This window comes from Heteronotia binoei, chromosome 1 (assembly GCF_032191835.1).
Source record: "Heteronotia binoei isolate CCM8104 ecotype False Entrance Well chromosome 1, APGP_CSIRO_Hbin_v1, whole genome shotgun sequence".
Classification (NCBI taxonomy): Eukaryota; Metazoa; Chordata; class Lepidosauria; order Squamata; family Gekkonidae; genus Heteronotia; species Heteronotia binoei.
In genome coordinates, this window is record NC_083223.1 from 96,192,225 (window position 1) to 96,215,391 (window position 23,167).

At 42.0% G+C, this 23,167-nt stretch overlaps 1 protein-coding gene across 2 annotated transcripts in view; it reads right to left on the bottom strand.

The window, feature by feature from the left end:
- Positions 1-251: 251 nt before the first annotated feature.
- HACE1 (HECT domain and ankyrin repeat containing E3 ubiquitin protein ligase 1) overlaps positions 252-23,167 on the bottom strand; it is a 57,348-nt gene continuing 34,432 nt past the window's right edge. For both annotated transcript variants that reach the window (XM_060237521.1, XM_060237514.1), the window contains exons 20-24: positions 13,584-13,715; positions 13,058-13,156; positions 12,102-12,172; positions 1,880-1,993; positions 252-1,351 (exon numbers count right to left, since the gene is read on the bottom strand). In XM_060237521.1, the coding sequence (XP_060093504.1) occupies positions 1,249-1,351; positions 1,880-1,993; positions 12,102-12,172; positions 13,058-13,156; positions 13,584-13,715 (519 nt within the window). In that variant the 3' untranslated portion in view covers positions 252-1,248. The remainder of the gene's footprint in view (positions 1,352-1,879; positions 1,994-12,101; positions 12,173-13,057; positions 13,157-13,583; positions 13,716-23,167) is intronic.

Consider the following 23,167-nt stretch of genomic DNA (forward strand, 5'->3'; position numbering starts at 1 on the left):
GAGGACAGGAGGTTTATGATGTGGGATTCTGACCCCCAATAGTTTAACTTAAGTATAATTCCTTGTTAACATGGACTAAATTTCTTTCTCAACTGTAATTTATTGTGCTATATCATTATGATTAATGCAGGTTTATAAGGTGGAAGAAGCCTGAATATTTCTCTCTGCAGTGCCATCAAAACTATGCCTGCTTAAATAAGTAGTTCATTTCAAATGATACGCAAAGATAGACAAAACAACTGATACATGGGTACATTACAATAAAATATTTCACTTTTAATGCACACCTTTCACATAGGCATGAAAAAAGCATCCCTCAGACAAAAGAACTGAATCTCTAAAATACATACAAAACTCTGAAGGGCCATGAAGTCACAAACGCTTCAACAGTGCATGTACATTTTAAATGTATAATATAAATTATCTTTACATTTTGGTCAGATGTTTACTTCTTTATTAACATAATGGATTTGTAAAAGTTGTACAGATAATAAAATACCATAAAGCTAAAAAACTTTTTTTGTAATATAAGTTCAGTACAATAAACAGGAAAATACACATCAAATTTGGTGCTCCTTATTTCAATTTGGACCTTTTTTTGTAAAATGCTTCCTAGAAACACAAATAAATAAATGGCACTTTCTGCATGCAAGACAGCATAGAGGAAAAGGCAGTGGGTGCAATCCTGTGCCAGTTAACTTTGCTTAATGCTCTCTTTATTTCAATGAAATACAAGGAGCTTAATGCAGTGATTCTCAACTGGATTTAAACAGTAGCCTCAGGTGAGGTCCCAGACCATGCCTATTCCATACATTTCTATGGAGCCTTGGAGGTTGCATCAAAAGCCCCAGGAGGCCATGGTTTGAGAAGTCCTGCAGCTTCCATTAACTAGCCTCGAACAGGCAAGCAAACACATAGCTGCTTCTTAGTTAAAATAAAGACAACTAGAATCACATTGGCATACCTCTAATTAGAGAGTCAGATGAGGCACTAATGCCATTTTTAATTCAGAACCGCCATTTCAAAACTGAAGTCACAGTACACTTCTAATTTATACCAGGAAATGGTATCCAAGACTTATGACGATAGAGACAGACATGGGTCCTTATCTACTTGTGTAAGTCAATCCTGCCTGTGGACTGAAGCATCAAGTCTGTTCCCTCCTCCCATTCTTTTATTGACAGGTTCCTAAATTACTTCTGCCACTCTGAATTGAACATCAGAAATCAGATGCATTTTCTGACTTCATTATGCCATTGTATAACCATAGCTTCCACAGTGTAATGCCACTAGAAGCCTGTCCTTAAGGATTTCTTTTCTTGGGTATTCAGGCAACTTCAGCATGTTGATACTGGAATGGAGAAAAATGCAGCCCCATTAAAAATCCGAAAGTAAAAAAATTATTCTGTGCAAGATAATTAATGTGACTCCATAACTGAGATCTGCATTCTGACTGAGATCTCTTGAAGATGAAGCAGGCAGGGGGAATAAATAAAGAGCATGCCTGCACTGCAGTCCCTTTTAGCATTCCTACACCAGAATACCTTTTTAGTTTAAAATAAAAAAGCAATATAGCAATTTAGGATGAAGTGCCCCTTAGTGATATTGTACTGCTGTCTATTAAACTATATGACAGCAGTTAGACTTTGCTTCTCAGTACTGTGGAGGAAATAACTGAAGTACCCATACTGTTTGAGTATCACAACCCATTCTGCGGTGACTAATGATACTGACCAGAGGCATTTCTGTAATGAGGTTATTTAAGGGTGTTCCTCTGATCCTGAATAATTGTTTGCCATTCTCTTCCCCTCATCCCCCCCAAAACATAATGACAACAAGAGACAATCTTAATGCATTTAAATAAGACTATTTAACCTACCATGTGCTTGATGTTGGCAGAAGGTTTGGTGTATATGGCACAGCAGCAATTGTGAAATTCTGCAACCCACTACCACCCAATATATGTGCAAAGCCACCATGGGGTACCCTGGAACTGAAAAAAAATGCACAAGGCATGAAAAAGAGGCTACAGGTTGTTGTTTTTTTAAGCAGCAAAAGCACTGAGCACACAGTTTAGAAATTACTTTTTCAAAAGAGATATTTGTAATCAATAGGTACTAATTTCCCACATATTAAACACTGATGAAATTGGATTTGCTCAATCTTCAGTAGAATACAAACATAAATTTTTAAATGAAGTATGTACACAGATACCCATGAACTCAGTACCAATCTCTTATACTCTCCATAGGTTAATACCATGATCAGAGGCCTTTTATTTCTCCCACGCTAAGTTGTTCTCTCCTCCCTGACAGCTGCGCAGATTATACATTAAAAGTCAACTCATGCAATTTGTTTTTCCATGTGACTTTCAAGCTAACAAAGGTCAGGGAAAAAAGAGGAAATCTGGAGAACACTGAAATATATGCAATACAGTATCAAATCTAAACTTCTTTTAATGATTTAACAAAATAAAATGCATCATTTGTAAATCAGGTAGCATATAGCATTGTACGGTTTGGCATATTTAAGTACTTTAGAAGTATTAATGTATTCATTTTCTATAAGAAAAGTTGCAAGTATACACAATAAAAGAGCTTCCAGTGCAACATACTGCTATTCAACTTACACAATGTATTAATACCAGAAAGGAAACACAGTATACAGCAAAACCATACATACTACAATTGTATTTCTAAGCAACACAATCACTATAAGAATCCAGGCTAAAAATTTTAAACAGACTTTTAATTGGTAGGAAATTACAATATTCTTCAGCAATGCATTCCTTATCAAAGTCACATTTAGGAACATACCAAATCTTAAATATTAATTCATGATACATTTTTCCATAAGAAAAATTTTCCAGCTTCTAATTGTGAAGAAATCTACCTGAAGACCAGTGCTGTTATACTGTCTTCCAATCTTCCTACCTAAAGTGGCTGGTTTTAGTTAATGTTGCCAATAATTTCACATTTGAAATTCCTTCAAGAACTTTCAAGGAGCCATCTGCTCCCAGAGCCATTTTACTTTTTGTCAATTAGCAAAAATACCTGAAGGATTGCCTCCTACCACATGGCTCAAGTTCCCAGTTAAGATCTGCCTCCCAAGTTCTACTCTCTGTGCTCCTGTCTTCTGAGATTAGACTGCTGGCAATCAGAGTCAGGGCTTTTTCAGTGGTGGCAACTTGTTTGCAGAATGCACTTGAGGCTTGCCTGATACCTACACCACTCTCTTTTTGGTGAAAGCAACAACATATCTGTTCACTCAAGCTTTTAATTAACACAATTTATAATGTGCTTTTAGTCTAAAAACTCTTATATTGAGTTGCTCAGTAATATGTTTTCATGCTCTGACTGGATTTTTAAACGTTTTATATTTTTATTGTGTTTTATTATGTATGCCCTCTCAAAGCAGGTACCCTGGAAAAGCAGCATATTTTTTTTCTAAATAAATAAAACTTCATCCGCTGTCACCTTTGTTGGAGAGAGCTACTAAAGACTGAGGAAAAGCACTCAATTAGCGTCTCTGAAAAACTTCTTTCATTATTCCTCATATATTCTTTTACATGATTCTAAAATTCTCTTGTGTAATTTCTTTCAGTTTTCAAAATCTGATTTCCAAAATCTGTTTTGAATTTTTAGAGTTTTATCAACTATAATTGCACTGCCATCCTTTTACATTCATTTGAGCCCTTATTTATTAAGGTATAATTAAACTCCAACCTTCTGCTAAACCCATGAGAGGCATGAACTGTTCCACAACATTTATTCATTCTAACCTTCCCAACAACAGCACTTTTGTCATCTCTCAAGAACTGTCAGCAAAAATTCATTCAGGCAGTAAATTTATCTGTTCTAGACGATGCTGGGTTTCTGGAAAACTGAGCGGGGGGGGGGGGGAAGGGAATAAAGCTAGATCTAAGCAATTCCCTTTCAAAAGGATACCAAAGTCAAATTGTGCCATTCTTAATATAGCAATAGGAACCTCTCATTCCCAGTTGTGAAGTTTTGTTGACCTGCCAATCTTTGCATTGGCAATTCTTGTCCAGTTGCAAATAACACCCAAAATTCCTCCTTCCTCTATCCCATAGTTGGTAATATTGATATTTCAGTGGCCCACATTTGTAATAAACAAGTTATCAGGAGGCAGTGGCCTTCTTTCATGCACTAGAACTTGTGCATAAGCAGCCATTTATAAATTTTCATTCCAGAAGACCACTTTCCCTAACCACTTCCCCACTTGTGGGTTAGGGCAGGGTATAAATCACAAAGTTAAATTAAAATTAAATTGAATTGTTTAAACATATTAGCTGATTTTAATTTCTCTGAAGTTTAAAACTTGACTTGAAGCAAGCTCGGCGGACTAAAAATCTCAAATTATCAAATTGTGATTGGTCATTGTTCCTTCTCCAGTTTTAAAAAAAGTTTGCAATATTCCATTTTGTGCATTAAAAAGACAGGTTACTTACCTGTAACTGTAGATCTTCGAGTGGTCATCTGTGCATTCACACTCATGGGATAGAGCGCCTGCGCCAATCCCCGAATCGGTATCTGAAAAGCCCAGGATTTTTCCGCGCTCGGCGCCAATGGGCATGCGCAGGCGTCCCAGTACGCATGCTCGCCAGCGCGGGGATCCCGCCAGTTCCTTCCTGACCGCTGGAAGCCCCTACTGGAGGGAGACCATCAGCAGTGGGGAAGGAAGGCGGGTAGTGTGAATGCACAGATGACCACTCGAAGGTCAACAGTTACAGGTAAGCAACCTGTCTATCTTCTTCGTGGTCTCTGTGCTTCACACTCATGGGAGATTAGCAAGACATACCTGGAGGCAGGAAGACGGTCAACCGGAAGAAACAGCTTGCAACACCGCAGTTCCCAACCGAGTCCTCTGCTGAGCATGCACATCCAGCGCGTAGTGCTTTATAAAGGCATGCAGAGAAGACCAGGTGACAGCCTTGCAGACATCCGTCAGGGACACGCCTTTCAGGAACGCCACTGACGTCGCCATCGCTCTTGTAGAGTGTCCACGAACAGACCCAGGAACGGCTTCTTTGCCAACAAATAGCAGAGTTTAATAGTCTCAGTCAGCCATTTTGAGAGCCTCTGAGATGAAATCCTGGAACCTAACTTAGGGGCCACATATGAAACAAAAAGCTGCTTGTCCTTACGAAAACTCTTTGAACAGTTCAAATAAAACAAAGCAACACGCTTTACGTCCAAAGCGTGCAACCTACGTTCCGCATCCGAGGAAAGGGTAGGGTAAAAAGTGGGCAACCAAACTTCTAAGTTGAGGTGGAACTGAGAGACCACCTTAGGAAGAAAAGTAATGTCAGGAGCTAAGGAAACTCCAGCCTCCCGAAAAACAAGATAGGGATAATCACAACGCATTGCCGTGAGCTCCCCTACACGACATGCTGACGTGATAGCAACCAAAAATGCAGTTTTCCATGATAGGAGCTGCAAAGAGCACATGGCCATCAGCTCAAAGGGGCGAAAAGTTAGTTTGTCCAGCACTAAAGTTAAGTCCCACAACAGCAGGAGCGATCTTGATGGTAGATGCAGCCTAAACAAACCCCTCAAAAAATTCTTGGAATGAGGGTGCGAAAAAACAGAATATCCCTCCACTGGATCATGAAAAGCAGATATTGCTGCCAAATACGCCTTAATGGAGGAGAAAACAAGGCCAGCATCCACTAGGGATAACAAAAAACCAAAAATTACCGACAATCCCACCCTGCTAGGTGAGACTGAAGGGTCAACTAAGAACTGAGTGAACTTTCGCCACTTCCTGTCATAGGAAGCGCGGGTGGAGGGTTTTTTACTGTTCATGAGGACTTGCTGGACTCTGTCAGAGAACCCCAAGGGTCGATGAGCCACGCTGTCAGCTTCAGGTGGGGCACGTTGTGATGGAGTACGTGACCACCCTGAGCTGACAGAAGGTCCGGTTCTGCCAGAAACTGGTAGAAGACCCCCCTTGACAGTTGGAGCAGGATCGAGAACCAGTTCTGGTGAGGCCACCAGGGAGTCACCAGGATGCAGCATGGTCTCTCTCTTGCTATCTTGTTGACCACCTTTGTCAACAACGGCAGAGGCGGAAACATGTAGAGGAACCGACCCTCCCAAGGAAGCAGGAGGCCATCTCCCAGTGACGCTGGATCCGCTCCCCCTCTGAAACAGAACAGAAGACATTTCTTGTTCTTGGCCGTAGCGAAGACATCCAGCTGTGGGTACCCCCAAAGCTGGAATACAGGCTTGAGAAAATGCCACTGCAGTTCCCACTCGTGTGGGGAAGCCCCACCCCTGCTGAGGGAGTCTGCCTGCATGTTGAGGACCCATGGCAGGTGTGCAGCCTTCACAAAGATGTCGTATTGTAGACACTCTGACCAGAGAACCATCGCCAATGCGAGAGCCAACGAGAAACTGTCCCTCCCTGCCTGTTGATGTAGCACAGGGCAGTGGTATTGTCCGTCAGTAATGCCACGATCTTCCCTGCCACCAAGGGGCGGAAAGAGCGCAGGGCAAAATGAATTGCCAGCAGTTCTAGGTAATTTATGTGGCATTGAGTCAGTTTTGGCAGCCAAGGGCCCCCCACACACAGACCTTCCATGTGGGCTCCCCAACCCCAAAAGGAAGCATCTGTTGTGATAGTCACAGTGGGAGTCGGAAGATGAAAGGGAGCTCCCTGACAGATGTTGTTCTCTGACTCCCACCACTGTAGCGTCTGAAGAGTCACGGATGGGATGACAAACCTCTTTTGAGGTGAGTCTCTGAGTGGTCGAAACTGGCGAAGAAACCACAACTGTAGACCTCTCATCCTCAGTTTCGCAAAAAGTAGCACACTTGTTGTCGCCACCATCAGCCCCAGCATCTGCTGCAGCTGCTGCGCTGTGCCCCACTTTCGCCTCTGTAGAAGTCGTACCAGACAGATAATGTCCCTCGCTTTCTGCGGAGGCAGGTATGCGTGATGCCGGTTCGTATCCAGCAAAGCCCCTATGAACGGCACTGTTCTTGACGGAGTAAGGTGAGATTTCTCCAAGTTGACCTGCAACCCCAAGGTGTCGAGAAGACGTAGAGTGATGGCAATGTGAGTTGACAAACCTTCCTTCGACTCCGCCACAAGGAGCCAGTCGTCAATGTATGGAAAAACGACAACTCCCTGGAGACGGAGATGGGCAGCCACAACACTCATCATCTTCGTAAACACCCGAGGTGCAGTGGACAGGCCGAACGGAAGAGCTTTGAACTGGAAGTGTTGAGAACCCACTGCAAACCGAAGGAAACGCCTGAACGCCGGATGGATGCTGACCTGGAAGTAGGCATCCTTGAGGTCCAGGGTCGCCATCCAGTCCCCTTGGTTGATGAGGGGCAGGATTGTTTGCAGAGTGGACATTCTGAACTTCTGGTACAGAATAAACTTGTTCAGATTCCGAAGATCCATGATTGGTCTTAAGCCCCCGTCCTGCTTGGGGACCAGAAAGTAACGAGAGTAAAAACCTCCCATCCTGGCCTCCATCGGAACTCTCTCTATGGCTTGTTTCTGTAGGAGGTTGTTCACCTCCGCCAGCAGAGGTGGGGAAGGGGGAGTGGTGATTACCACGGATTGGTTCGGAATCTGAACAAACTCTATTTTGTAGCCCTCTTCTATGATGGACAGCGCCCACCTGTCTGTAGAGATCAACTCCCAGGCAGGTAGGAAAGGGCGGAGGCGGATAGATGTAGAACCAGTGGGGACGATGACGCGTGCCACGAGAAAGTCAAAGGCCCTGCTTTTGAGGACGAGTGCCCTTGGATTTGCCAGTGGCCTGGGAGCCTTAATGGTTCCTGTTGTTGCCTGAATATGGGGGCCTACTATCAGGTTGAGCCGAGCGAGGCCTTTATTGTTGTTCGGGTGAGAACTTTTGATATGTCTTCTTGGCCCAGGGTTTGTGCCACTGCTTTGCCTTGGGAGCTCTGGAGGTGGCCTGAACACCCAAGTTCCTCGATGTCTTCAGGCTCTTGTCTATCTCCTGCAGCGCACTGTCTGTGGAGGTGCTGAAGAGGCCGTCTCCCTCAAAGGGCAAGTCCTCAACAAAGGCCCTAGTGTCTTGCTGAAGGGCTGTTGATCTTAGCCATGAGTGTCGACGGAGCCACACAGCGGACATGATGGTCTTTGTGGATACATCCACCATGTGCTTTGCTGCAGCCAATTGTTGCTTGGCCATAGCAAAGCCTTCTTTCTGCAGCTTCCACCTATAGACCCTGGTCACCCACATGCCTTGAGGAGGGCATAGCCAGGCTGCACTGTGGCTCAGGCAACCCTCGATAACACTTTGCACCTGTGACACAGCCTCAGTTTAGAAACCGTGTGCCAGGCTTGGCACATAAAATGGAGTCAGCACTTTGGTCAAGCTGACCCAGCTCTCAAACACGCTATGACCCCTAGACACAGCACATACTAGCATTATACAAGTCGAGATAAATATGCATAAATCTCTTTGTCTGTGACTTAGATGGCCCCGGAGCAAACTGACACCTGGCTAATCCCATCATGCCTCCAACTTTTATGGAATGCACCAACTTGGAAATATTTTCCATATTCCTTTTCTTATGAATTCTTTCCCTGTCCTCCAGCTTTTGTCTTCTGTCAGTAACACCTCTGGGTATATCTTTATCCAGGCCTAGGATTCAGCGGGAGCTCTCAGGAGCATAGCTCCTGAACCTTCTGACAGTTCCACCTCCTCTCTCCCACCTTGTCCACTGAATAGTAGGTACAGCTGCATAATAATCCCTGGATAAGCTCCACCACCTATTTTTCTACAAAGCGACCCCTGTCTGTATCTATATTTCCTGGCAACACCCTGTCTCCAACTCTTGACCCTCTTACTCCATCTCAGAAATTAACTGCTTTCCTGCTCCTATTCCTGCCCAGCCTCCATTCTTCTTGTCCTACTTCTTCAGCAATGGTACATAAACACCTATTAGGCACACCCGAAACCCATCACCCAGCTTCCTGAGACCCTTTGTCTGTCTCAGCAAAACCCATCACATTGTTGCACCATTTCATAATCCCATCTTGCATTGTTCTAAGGAACATCCTGACCACCTATTCCTCAGGATGTTTTTGGCTACTTAAGAAGGCATTCTGGACATGCTTAGTGTGCTGTGTGTTCCGGGATCCAACCGTGTACCCGAGATGCAGGCCATCTTGCCCTTCTCCACCAGGACCTGGGATCTCTCCAAGGACAGGTAGCTATGAATCTTCCCCCCTCACACCAAGACTTCACAGAAGCCACAAGGATGAACTTTACATATACTAAAAGGGGAGATAAATTTTCACAAACTAGGACACAGTGAGCAGAAATAAAGCTCTGAAGAGTATTAAATCTTGGATGGGTCACCAGGTTATCTTCTGCAAAAATGCAGCAAAAACCTGTGATCAAGTATTTAGAAAAAACTAAAAAGTTAATCCAAAGAGCACCAGTATCATATTAGTTAAGTCACAATAATAACATCAGAAAGATTCACTGAATTTTGTTTTGCCATGTATAACAGCAAAGAGGCATAAGCCATGCTTAAAGGAATTCCATGAAATAATACCTCTCATAGGTAGTATTTGTTTCACTAGATCAATAAAATTAATTTTATGGTCTCTAGCTATAAAAGGAATGTTTGACTTTTCATTCAAGTGGCACTAAATATTTACTCAAGCTTTTGTAGAAACTTGTGACACAGATTCTGAATACAGATAAGCCCAGTGGCAACACTGAATCTAAGCACAATTCTTCACTGAACACAAAGTTTTTGGAAAGAAATTTAACTGGCAAGCCTGAAAAATTCACCATAGACAACTGCACATTGTAAGTAATGTACATTGTAAGTAATGCACATTGGGGCCAAGAATCCCAGCTACAAATACAAGTTGATGGGGTGTGAACTGGCAGAGACTGACCAAGAGAGAGATCTTGGGGTCGTGGTAGATAACTCACTGAAAATGTCAAGACAGTGTGTGTTTGCAATAAAAAAGGCCAACGCCATGCTGGGAATTATTAGGAAGGGAATTGAAAACAAATCAGCCAGTATCATAATGCCCCTGTATAAATCGATGGTGCGGTCTCATTTGGAGTACTGTGTGCAGTTCTTGTCGCCGCACCTCAAAAAAGATATTATAGCATTGGAGAAAGTCCAGAGAAGGGCAACTAGAATGATTAAAGGGCTGGAGCACTTTCCCTATGAAGAAAGGTTGAAACGCTTGGGACTCTTTAGCTTGGAGAAACGTCGACTGCGGGGTGACATGATAGAGGTTTACAAGATAATGCATGGGATGGAGAAAGTAGAGAAAGAAGTACTTTTCTCCCTTTCTCACAATACAAGAACTCGTGGGCATTCGATGAAATTGCTGAGCAGACAGATTAAAACGGATGAAAGGAAGTACTTCTTCACCCAAAGGGTGATTAACATGTGGAATTCACTGCCACAGGAGGTGGTGGCGGCCACAAGTATAGCCACCTTCAAGAAGGGTTTAGATAAATATATGGAGCACAGGTCCATCAGTGGCTATTAGCCACAGTGTATGTGTGTATATAAAATTTTTTGCCACTGTGTGACACAGAGTGTTGGACTTGATGGGCCGTGGCCTGATCCAACATGGCTTCTCTTATGTTCTTATGTTAACTTCAGATTCTGCCAGTTTATTATAGTGGAATTTATAATATATTTTAAAATATTAAAAATTTAAATTATTTTCCACAGTCTTGAATATTCTGACATACATATCCCATTTCAAGGGGGGTTATTCAGCTGCCACCAAACTCTTATATTAACCCACTCCCAGTAAGAAACTCCTTGAGGAGTGATCCTTGAGTGAGGGTGTGTCCTAGGGTTGCCAGGTCTGTGTTGGAAAATACCTGGAGACTTCAGGGGTAGAACCTTTCAAATGTTTCAAATCTATTTCAAACCCAGATCAACATACACAGTTAAAAATCTCTGCTTCCAGCCGGAATTTGAACTGCATGCATTGATCCATGTTTGAAACAGATGTACTGTGGCTCCAAGAAAAGGATGAGAAAGGACCGAGGATACGAAACAGTGGACAGTCCTGGGGATACGGTTCCTTACTCTCTCAGTTGGATTTTACAGCTGAACACTGAAACGTTCCACCCACAGTCACAGAGCTACGAACTGATTTAAAAGAGGCAGTTGCCTGATGAAACACTGAGTAGTGACAAGACGGTTTGGAAGAGAGAAGAGCACCCTATGTTTCAGCTTTGAGTGGCTACAAATAACATATATTTGCACTTGTTGAATGTTTTATCGTTATATTGCACTGAACAGATCGCATTTACACATTGAATGTGTGAAGGTGTTATTATTTACTGGTGATTGTTCTCACAGTTATTTTCTCCAAGGGAGCTGATCTCTGTCAGCTTGAAATCAGCTGTAAAAGTGGGAGATCTCCAGGTCCCACCTGGATGCTGGCATTCCTAGGTAGCTGATGTTTCTTAACCCTTCCCTCCTTCTTTCTGAGCACAGTACTCTTCTCAACTGCATTCCCTGCCCTAAGAATACCTCTTTAGGTATTGCTTTATTTCTTTTGGACACCCCCCCGCCAAACAACCCAACAAAAGAAATTTAAGGAAAGTAACTTTTCTGGATTAATAATAATGAACAGACTTTAACACTGAGCCTAGTACAAATTTCTCAAGTTTCTTATTCAGACATTCAGTTGACATGATTTTAACAACTGAATCTCCAGCTGTATTGAGAAATTCTAACACCTGCAAATTCAATTGCTATAACAGCAGAACATCAATTTTAACACACTAGAACCATAACCTTATTTTGTTAAGTAAAAAAAGGACTAGTCAGAAGTCCAAAAACTGGTCAAGTGGTTGAGTATATTTATGCCACAGAAGAAACCCATAGAAACAGAAGTTAGCAGTTGATATGTTTACCCACTTGACAAAGGATTAACTAGCTTTAATGTTAGCACTATAATAACAAAGTGAACACCCTTAGACATCCCTCGCACTGATCACATGCTTTGGCAAATGATACAACACAGCACTATGCTGTAATTTCAAAATGTAGGCAAAACATTTTCATTGAAGCTATATGTATACTCACCTGCCTGTAACAAACTGCAAAAGCAACACTCGTTCTTCCTGAGTCAATTCTTCTACAACTTCCCAAAACCACTAAAAGAAACATAAGTTACTTTGAAATACTTTTCTTCAAATAGGGATAAAAAAGAGCAACATGTTTAAATTGTTGCAATTTAAAATAAGGAAATCAATGTACAATACAAACTAAGGGCATTTTCGCACTGACCTTAATCAGAAGCAATGCCCCTCTTCACCGCGCAGGATCGGCGCGGATTTCGCACTAATTGCCGCAGAGCACCCAGAAGAGCCGGAAAGTCCCGCGGCTTTTGCGGCGCAAACGGAAACCGCCAAAACCCACGGGACTTTCCGGCTCTTCCAGGTGCTCCGCGGCAATTAGTGCGAAATCCGCGCCGATCCTGCGCGGTGAAGAGGGGCGTCGCTGCTGATTAAGGTCAGTGCGAAAACACCCTAAGTTTCATGCGTTCTTATCCTGCATTTCCTTCAGGGAGAACTCAGTAATATACATGAATCTTTCCTCCCCCATTTCTCCCCCTCATAACAATCTTGTGAAGCAGGCTAGACTAAGGAAGTCACCCCAGCAAGGTTTTCATGATAAAAAGGGATTTTAATCCCAAACATAATCCCACGCTGTAACCGCTACACCACACTGACTCATTATGCCTCATTCCAATGACAGTAAACAAACATTCCAATGAAAGTGAACAGTCATTGTTCTACAGTTTTCCTAATTAAATTTATGGTCCATATTTCTTCCTTAATGGATCTCAGGGAAGCCTATAGTAGATTCTCATAAAGTTTCCCACCTGGACACCTACCAGGCCCAGACCTACTTAGCTTCAGTAAGATTCCTGTACCTTCTGCCTTCCATTCCTAGACACCTCTGCTTTAACCTAAAAGGAGCAGAATCCATTAAACATAAATACACAATTATTTGCATTCATCTCAAGGAGATTTTACCTGAACAACTACATCATCTCTTTCATAACCACTTGTGTATTCTGTATTTTTAATCCAATCACTCACATCGATTTCTGGCATGCCTGATAGCAGCAATTCCTTCAAAAAGAAAGAAACCAAAATCAAGATTTCAAAAACAGATTATCTGTAGCTTTAAGTTACAGTCAGTCAATGTTCAGTATATAGGAAACCAATTGTTTAGACTGGTGTTCACTTTTTTATATCAGATATAATAGTGCATCTGCCCATTACTGAACATATAAAAACAAGAGTTCCTGGTTATCTATTGTCGGCTTGGGGAATATTATTTTATCTGATGCAATATGAAAACCTCTCCTGAGCTCCAATGAAATCAGTGACATGAAATCACTCCCCAGAATTGCTAAATCTAGTCTTCTGAAAGTATTTAAATATTTCTACCCCCGTTAACCTTTGCCCAACCTGCTAATCGTCATTAACTTCAGGAACTAATAATCACCTGCTTGAATGAAATGCTATTTGATGCAAAGTAAGTCATGCTACTTACCAGTTCATATTCATCAAACAGCTGTATCAGAGAAGGTGGAATGAACATATGGAAGCCTTGCAGGAAAGCATTGATCTGAGGCTGAATGGCTCTCGTCATCCGAAGCTCGGTGACAAGCTGGACATATTCAGCCTGGGGGAGGAGGGGTGGAGAAATGATGTACATATTATGTCACCAATGCACACAACCCAAATTTGGCTCAGTTCCTAAGTTAAAACCAGCTCTTATCAAAACAGAATCCATAAATGGGGAAATCAGGAAGCCTAGAAATAGACTGCTAAGAAAGACTACAAACTACCATGGAAGTAAATAAAATCTCATCAGGTCCTTTTCCCTGTTTAAGTATTTGCTGCCCGATTTCCATAAATCTTTTCCCCTAAAAAATTCAGATAAATAATTAAACTGTGGGTATTACTGAAGGGATGTTTAAAGGTTTTAATTAATTTATTTTTAAATATACATGCACAGTTTTTACATATATGTTCGCCAGGAATATGCGCACTGGCTGGAGATTGTAGGGAAACTGTACAGATGTGCATTCTCCAAGGCTTGCTGGAAAGTATGTACTTTGATGAGGCAATGTGTATGTGCCCCTCTTCAAAGAGGGGTTGTCTACATTTTTCATGAATTACAGTGAATTTGCACAATGGCCAGTTGTGGATATCATTCAACTCACACATGTTACACCTCTAAAGAAATATTTGCATACGCCGACTGTCTAAATCAAAGAGCAAAAATTCTAATGTATCAATTAGAAGTCCACACAAGAACGTCAAATTTTTATGAAATTGAGTAATGTTAATACCGGCATCCTTTTTTTAACTTTATCACAAAACATACTGACTCAAGAAGGTGCACAAAAAGCCTGCCCTGCAAACAATTCAAACAAGACTAAAATTAAAGCCCCAGATTAAGATGGCAATTCTTAATTAGTTAGCTGTCTGAAAGAAGCTGTATGTATTATTTATTTTACATTTCTATACCACCTTTCCACCCAACAGGGCCTCCAAGGCGGGAAACATCAAAAGAGTTCAGCACTGAAACAGCATTTAAAATATATGGAATATTTAGACAATTCAAGAAAAACACAAAAACACACACCACAGCCAGGGAGGAAGGCCAATTACAGTTAATGGGGGTACACCAAACAAAAAACTCTTCACCTGCTGGCAGAACATAACAATCAAGGGAGAAAGATACATTTCCCTGGGGGGAAAGTTCCAAAGGTTTGCACATAACCAATACATAATATTAGAGAGAAAACATTAGTTTTAAGACTAGTGTTAGCTCTCTTCCCATGCTCCTTGTTGCAGTTCCCAAACTTGGGCATATTTTCATCATCCTTGTATTTTCATAACTATGGACAGCATTCTGTTTCAGTTTACAAGACACCCATGACTGTACACTTTACTGATCAATTAATGTTTAATTTTTACAAAAAAGAATAAGAAAGTTGGGAATCATGTTTGGAACCCATTCTGAAGCACCTTAGAAAGCTCATCTATAACCTCACACACTCCAAAAGAAACCAGTGTGTCCGTGTTGATATACAGAATAAATAAATAATGCAAAATCACAGTTACAAACTTGAGAAAGTACAGAAGACTTGGAGTCCTGAAATGGTGGTTTGGAATATTTTAGACTGTTCAGATAAAAGATATATCAGGAAAATTGGAGTCTTTAATAGAATACTACTTTATGATTAGTCACAAAAAGTTTGTGTGATAAAACTGTTCCTGGCCATTACCATATCACACAGTAGGTGAATATTCACCACTGCCACCACCAACACCAAGAACAACACCAAGTTAGAATCTTGGCAACCAGAAATGGTGGCTGAACTATCAAAAGAAGAAATCACACTAGATTTGGGGAACTAACTTGAAGCACTATTTTTCAAATATGGCAGGAAAACAAGGCATTAGGGAGAATACTCCCCTTCAGCTCTAGTGATATCTTCAGGTACGTTACAGTCATATCCATTTTTGTAGCTGTATACAACCCAAACTACCAAAGGAAACAGAAGAGCAACCCCCCTCCCACTGCCACCACCAACAGAGTCTAGAACTTCTTATAGAGCATTTATGAGAAGGCAGTGAAGTCCGCTAAGAAGGAATTCTATGAGACCTCCATTGCGTCAGCGAAGTCACGCCTGGCCCAGTTATTTAGAACGATTTGAACATTGACTACACTGCCAACAGACAATCCAAAAGTTAGAGAATTGGATATAGGCTGTGAGGCTTTTGCGACCTATTTCACAGACACGGTCTCAACTCTCCACCAGAGTCTTCTTGCCACAGTTGATACAGTACGGGAGCTGGAAGCCCGTTGCCCATCTATGGGCCCCATATTGGACCACTTCCATATTGGACCGTCTTACTCGGGAAGATGTGAACAGGATCTTGGCTGCAGTGAAGCCAATCACTTGCCCATTGGACCCATGTCCATCCTGGCTTATTAAGGTAGGTGGCGGGGGCATCCAAGACTCTTTAGCTGATATTATTAACTTTTTCTTGGAAACGGACTTTTCCGGCTAAACTTAAAGAGGAAGTGGTCCGTCCACTTTTGGAAAAGCCATCTTTGGACCTGATAGCCCTGGCCAATTACCGCCCAGTCTTGAACTTACCATTCCTGGGTAAGGTAATTGAGAAAGCGGTGGTAGAGCAGTTTCAAGGTTTCCTGGAGGATACTTCTACCCTCGATCCCTTCCAGACCAGCTTCTGCCCTGGTCATGGGACAGAGACTGCTTTGGTCGCCCTCACAGATGACCTTAGAAGGCATCTCGATCGAGGCGGGTCAGCGCTGCTATTGTTTTTAGATCTCAGCATTTGACATGGTCAATTATGATCTTATGACCCACCACCTTGCTGATGTTGGAGTTCAAGGGGGGGGGCGTACAGTGGCTTTCCTCCTTTCTCCATGGTCAGGGACAAAGGGTGGCGACTGGTGAGCAGACCTCTCGGCGGCATCCACTTGAATGTGGTATGCTGTAGGGAGCTATTCTCTCACCAATGATGTTTAACATCTACATGTACCCCCTTGCCCAGATTGCCTGAGGTTTTGGGCTGAATTGTCACCAATATGCAGATGACACCCAGTTCTATCTGCTGATGCCCTATCTGACATTCCAAGACGTAGCTACAGTGATCCATGCAACAGTCACTTCCAGGTTGGACTACTGTAACTTGCTCTACACAGGCTTGCCTTGAGGCTGATATGGAAATTTCAACTGGTGCAAAACATGACCGCATGGCTCTTAACTGGATTGCCTATACGGGCAAGCAGTCGACCAACGCTGTACGCACTGCACTGGTTAAGTACCAAATCCATTTCAGGACTTTAGTATTAACATTCAAAGCCTTACATGGCCTGGGACCAACATACCTGCCTCTCTCCATATGAGCCCTGAAGGACGTGGTGATCAGCCAATCAACACCTTTTGGTCATCCCTGGCCCTAAGAACGTCCAACTTGCCTCGACTAGGGCCAGGGCCTTTTTGGAATCAGCCTTTTGGAAACCCGGTGGAATCAGCTCCCGGTGGATTTGTTACCCTTCTGCAGGGCCTGCAAGACAGAGCTGTTCTGCCAGGCGTTTAGTTGAGGCAGGCAGGCGTCTTCTACTTCGGTGCCTATACCATTGGCTGCCCCCCCACACAGTGATCTATCATCTGAATCTTTATATTCGGGCCTAAAGTTGCACTGTGTGTCACCCGCCTCTGCTATTTAATGTTGATGTAATGCTGTTGTTTTAAATTGTATTTATTGATTTTATTATATGTGACCGGTTTTTATCTGAATGTGATTCGCCCTGAGCCCATCTGGGAAAGGGTGGAATATAAATGAACCAAATAAATAAAGAACAACACCAAGTTAGAATCTTGGCAACCAGAAATGGTGATTGAACTATCAAAAGAAGAAATCACACTAGATTTGGGGAACTAACTTGAAGCACTATTTTTCAAATATGGCAGGGGGGAAAAAAGCAATAAGGAGAATACTCCCCTTCAGCTCCAGTGATATCTTCAGGTACATGCTACAGTCAAATCCATTTTTGTAGCTGTATGCAACCAAAACTACCAAAGGGAACAGAAGAGCAACCCCTCCCATCTAAAAATAAAACCCCAGTTCCTGCCATCACACTCGTTTTATAACTATATTGAATGGAACAAGTTTGTGAATTCTTAAAGCATTGTCCTGAGCACAAACCTTTTTATGTTAGTTGTTTACTGATGCAACTTCAGCATGTGCTGTTCATGACATTTCTTCTTCAAGTTAGAGTTCTTGATCTTCACACATCATGAAAATGATGGGCTTGAAGCCACTAAGAAATAATCTTGCAAAGACTGGCATTTAAGGGTGTGTGTGTCATTTTTATGCTTTTTAAAGAAGAAAAAAACTGAAACAGATGCATACTGAATTTCCTTCTACATCAAGCAAAACTGCACCTGAAAAGCAGACTTGAAAACCTTCACTGGAACACATCGAGATGTAGAGGATGAAATTAACACCATATGTTCGTAATGGCGCCAAACCTATCCCTGCTCACCTTGATGCACACTGTAGATCCCCAACCTTTTTGGCACCAGGGATCGGTTTTGTGGAAGACAATTTTCCCATGAACTGGGGTGGTGATGACAGTTTTATGATTATACAATTGTACACTTTATTTCTATTAGTTTGGTATGGTGGTTAAGTGTGTGGACTCTTATCTGGGAGAACTGGGTTTGATTTCCCACTTGCTGCTGCTGGAATGGCCTTGGGTCAGCTATAGCTCTCAGAGTTGTCCTTGAAAAGGCAGCTTCTAAGAGAGCTCTCTCAGCCCCACCTACCTCACAGGGTGTCTGTTGAGGAGGAAGGTAAAGGTGATTGTGAGCCGCTCTAAGACTCTGAGATTCGGAGTGGAGAGTAGGATATACGTAAATCCAATGTCATATTATTATTACTACTATTACATTGTAATATATAATGAAATAATTATACAACTCATCGCCCGGTTGCTAATAGGCCACAGCCCAGTTCTGGTCCACAGCCAGGGGGTTGGGGAACCCTGCTGCAGATGTTAGTATAATCCCTTCTCCAGAGGTTTTTTTGCGAGAAGTGTTGACCCCTTGACCAGAAGTGTTTTGTTTCTGGAATTCTAAAAGTCTAATGAATTTGTGATGGACTTTTCCAATGTCTGCTACTAGTTATGTAAATAAGAAATGGTCTGATACCAGCATTCTCAGCTTTTACAAACTCAGCTGCCTCAGGATCAGGGCTTTTTTTGAGCAGGAACGCACAGGAATGCAGTTTCGGCTGGCTTAGCTAGAGTTCCGGCTGGCTTGGCCAGGGTTCAAAGGGTGCAATGTCTATTCATGCTAGCTGTCACATTTGCATTCCTGCTTGGCTTGAGGGCAATGGCATGGCACAGTGTCTGTCCCAAAGGGCCATCAAACACTATGCCTTGATAATAAAAAATTCAAACACTTCAACTCGGGAGGGGGGTGGGATTTATAAAAATCCTTGTTTCCAGGGTTTTTTCTGAGCAGGAACGCACAGGAACACAGTTCCGGATATCTTGGTGTGAGGGGTGTGCAGCCTAACATGCAAATGAGTTCCTGCTGAGCTTTTTCTTCAAAAAAAAGCCCTGCACAGGATAATAGCCTTTAGGATATAAAATGGTCTTAAGAATCATGTATAAGATTAATTAAAGGTTTGCTACGGGCTCAACCCTGTTGCTGCTATCCTTGCCCCTCCCCCTACACATGTTCTGCATGTTCTATGCCTTATTGAACTTTACCCTATGGTTCCCAAAGGCCAGAGAGAAAAGTAACAGACAACAAAACTGCTTGGCTTAGAATTTAGGGGGAGGTGTTTGTGAGTTTCCTGCAACCTCCTGCAGGGGGTTGGACTAGATGACCCTAGAGTTCCGTTCCAACTCTATGATTCTATGATCCTAAAGTGATATTCTGTTGGCAAAGCAGCAACTCTTCTGACTGAATGGAAGGAAGAGCCCCCTCCCATTCCCCCAATCCTTTTGTATAAATGTGCTAGGTCCTACAAAGTGAAGACAGATACCACCAGATGACAATTAGGGAGCTCAGTATCAATGCATCTAATTCTCAACATGGTAAATCTGTTAATAATGGTTACAGTCTCTGGCTTTAAGTAGCCAACAAGACAGATCTTTCTATATACCATAGGAAAACCAGAGGTTTGCAGAAAAGTCTCATATCTAAAAGAAAATAAACTGGGGAAGGGGGTTAAAAAAACCTCCAAGCAATAGATGCAGAACCTACATCTTTAACAAATGCCACTGTCGTAAGACAACAAGAAGTAACATCAGCTTATAAGGCTTGGTTGGTGTCTGTAAAAGGTAGAGGGGACAGTCAGGTCCTTTCCAGGGCTGTTTTGGCCCTTGAGGAAGGACTCAGTAGGGCTAGATCTAGCACCAATTACTAAATAATTTGCTACCATGCAACTTGCAGGAATCACCCAGGCCCAGCTGCTTGTTACTGTTCAACAGCAAGCCACTCCATGAAAGCCTTTGTAATAGTGGTTAGAGTTTCAGACCAGGATCTGGGACATCCAGCCTTGAATCACTACTCTGCTGTGGAAGCTTACTGGTGCCCTTAGGCCAGTTATACAATCTTGGCCTAACCTACCTCTCTGGGTTGCTGTGAAAATAAAATGAAAAAGAGGAGAATGACAGAAGGGTTCCCATGGTGGAGAAACATATAAAGTAAGTGAATAAATACAACAAAATGGGGTGGGAGGACAGATAACAGGCAGATTGGTGGCTCCCATGGGAAAGAGAGAAGCAAGAAAATGAAGACATGAGGGCTACCAGGAGAAAAAGAAGAATGGTGTGAGAGGGGGATATAGGTTACCTTCACAATTCCCTACTGTGCAATTAGGCTCAGCAGCCAGCACCATGCAATTGTGCCATAGTTTTTCCAGGAAGAGGCTGCCAGGGGAGGGAAGAAGAGACAGGGGAGGGCAGATAAATGTAGGTTGGCTGGTGGGTGGGAACAAAAGAAGGCAGCAAGAAAATGGGAAATGCTATGAGGCTTTCAGGAAAGGGAAAGGAAATGAGGTTCCACTGCAAGGCCTTGAGAATATGCTAGAAAACTTTTAAACAATATATTAATTTTTAAGGCATCTCGTTAAACAGAGCTTCTGTCTGAAATGTTGAAGACCCACTATCAGAGTTATTCACAACCTTACTCCTGTGGCAGCCATTTTGTAGTTGGCTCTGCCTGCCTGTGTCAGAATGCCAAAGGTGCCTACAGGCTGAAAAAGATTGGGAACCCCTGCACCACATTCCTTACTAGAGACATTTTCACCTGTTCCTACTTCATATGTTTCAGGATTAAGCTTTGAATATAAAAACAAATATTGGGGTTCATGAAAACAAGAGCCATTCCTTCCATCCCAACACCTTCATCCAATTGGACTTACTATAAGAGATACTTGGCAGAGGGTGCTCTAATCCAGAATATTATGCCATAATAAATTGGTTAGTTTTACAATAACATAAAACTTTTTTTTACTGAGACAAAGAAAGCTATCCTGTTGCCAAGAAAGAAAGTACATGTGGTTTGACTAAACATACAACAGACCAATAAATATGTTAACATATCAGTCCATACTCCCAGAACAAGTCCTTTGTGGGCGGGTAATACGTGGAAGAAGATAACCTTAATGAAATACAGAACCTGGAGCATAAAATCTGTTCAGCATTACTGCAATGCCTTTATTAGGATGTCTGTTCACCACAAAACTTTGTGGTAGAGATCCAATTACCACTCAGTTCTGTATCTTGCATAGTACATCCACACACTACTTGCCTCAAAATACCAAGGTATGTTTTTGCTACAATCAGTTGATATGGTCACAACTAGAAACTATCATATACTTAAATTTCTTCATGTGCAACAGGAGAGGCAAGTGAGTCTAGTAAGAGTAGTCAGTTCATCTACTTATTTATGCACCTAAATACTTTGGGCTGGGAGCAGGAGACATGTGTAAATACATGGTTAGAGTCCAATGGCACCTTTAAGACCAACAATGTTTTATTCAGGGTGCGAGCTTTCATGTGTGCGCTCAACCTGAATAAAATGTTTTTGGTCTTAAAGGTATTATTGAACTCTAATTTTGTTTTATTGCTGCAGACCCACCTGGATCAACATGTGGAGAAGGACATAGATGTGAATCAGGTCTGCCCATATTCTGAACATATCTGGAAATCCCCAATGGCTAAAAAGATATGCATCCATGATCAACAGGATGTTCAAATTTGAAGAACATCTGTACTTCAATGCTGTTCAAAATGAGTACATTTTTAATATTCTAAGAACTGGTGCTGGCGTATGCTATTTTAAGGTGTGCAGCATTTAAAAAAAATGCTACAGCAATTTAAAAAAATGAAAACCCCTAAGGATGGGAGGGTAAGTGAAGAGCTGCAGTTCAGACTTGTGCTTCTAAAATATTCTATTCTTCCTAAAAGATGTTCCAAAGGAAAGTCAAGAAGTAGCAAAGACAGAACTAATGCTGCCAAATGAAAGGCTAAAGGAGCCTATATATATATATATATATAAACTTTATCCCAGGACTTCACAGCACATGGTCTACGTACTGTGTGCTCACAGGAGTCGCACAGATAGCAGCAAACATTCCTCCTCCATCCTGTTATTTTGAGCCTGCCACATAGCTTTTCTCTGCTCCTCGTCATGTACTACACCAACTTACAATCTTAAATTTCCCAACCAAGGTTAGCATAGCAAATGTTCTTCTACCATGCTGTAACATGGTAATTAAAAAAATAAATAAATAAAAACATGGTTATGATGAAACTTCAAATTAGCGTAAGCTCTTTGTATAGCAATTCTTGTTGCCAAAATGTAAATAGCATACTTAGTTATGCATATGCTTATTGCACAGAATGAATGCTGATTCGCCTACAACCACCAGGCTGTCTGTCACAGATCCAGGCAACATTCAAGTTACTGTACACACCCCTCCTGCCCTTCAACCTTAAGTCCTGAATCAATAACTTGAAAAGATGCTTGGCAGCCTTAGGATCAAGACCTTCAAGTCTACACTGACAGAAAAGTAGCTAGGACAGATAAAGAGCAATTTTCAATCGTCCTTGTGCTCTAATATATACCACCATTGGCATGGCAGGAGATTCTGATGACTATCATACCCTAACAACTACAATTAAAATTGCTAGGAAGCAAAACTGAAAAGCAACACTGCAGTCCAAATGCTGCGTAAATCACTGCTACATCTACCTAATTTTTTAAAAATAAAAATGAGAACAAGCCAAATTCTTCAACAAAATTCTTCAATTACCTTAATTTTTATCATCAGCCGCAATCAATAACTATAAGGTATCAGAAAGATCAAGACACAGAATAATATAAACACTATTTGAGGGAGGCACTCTTGTCTCTACAGTAATCAGCCTTCTGAAAGTGGGGGAAACAAAAAAGTGACATCAAGTGGTCGCTGGCTAGTACAGCATGTTGTCCTACGAGAATCAGCATTCTAGATCAAAATGATGCACTGGGATTTGAATTAAACATAATAACACTGCTGCAT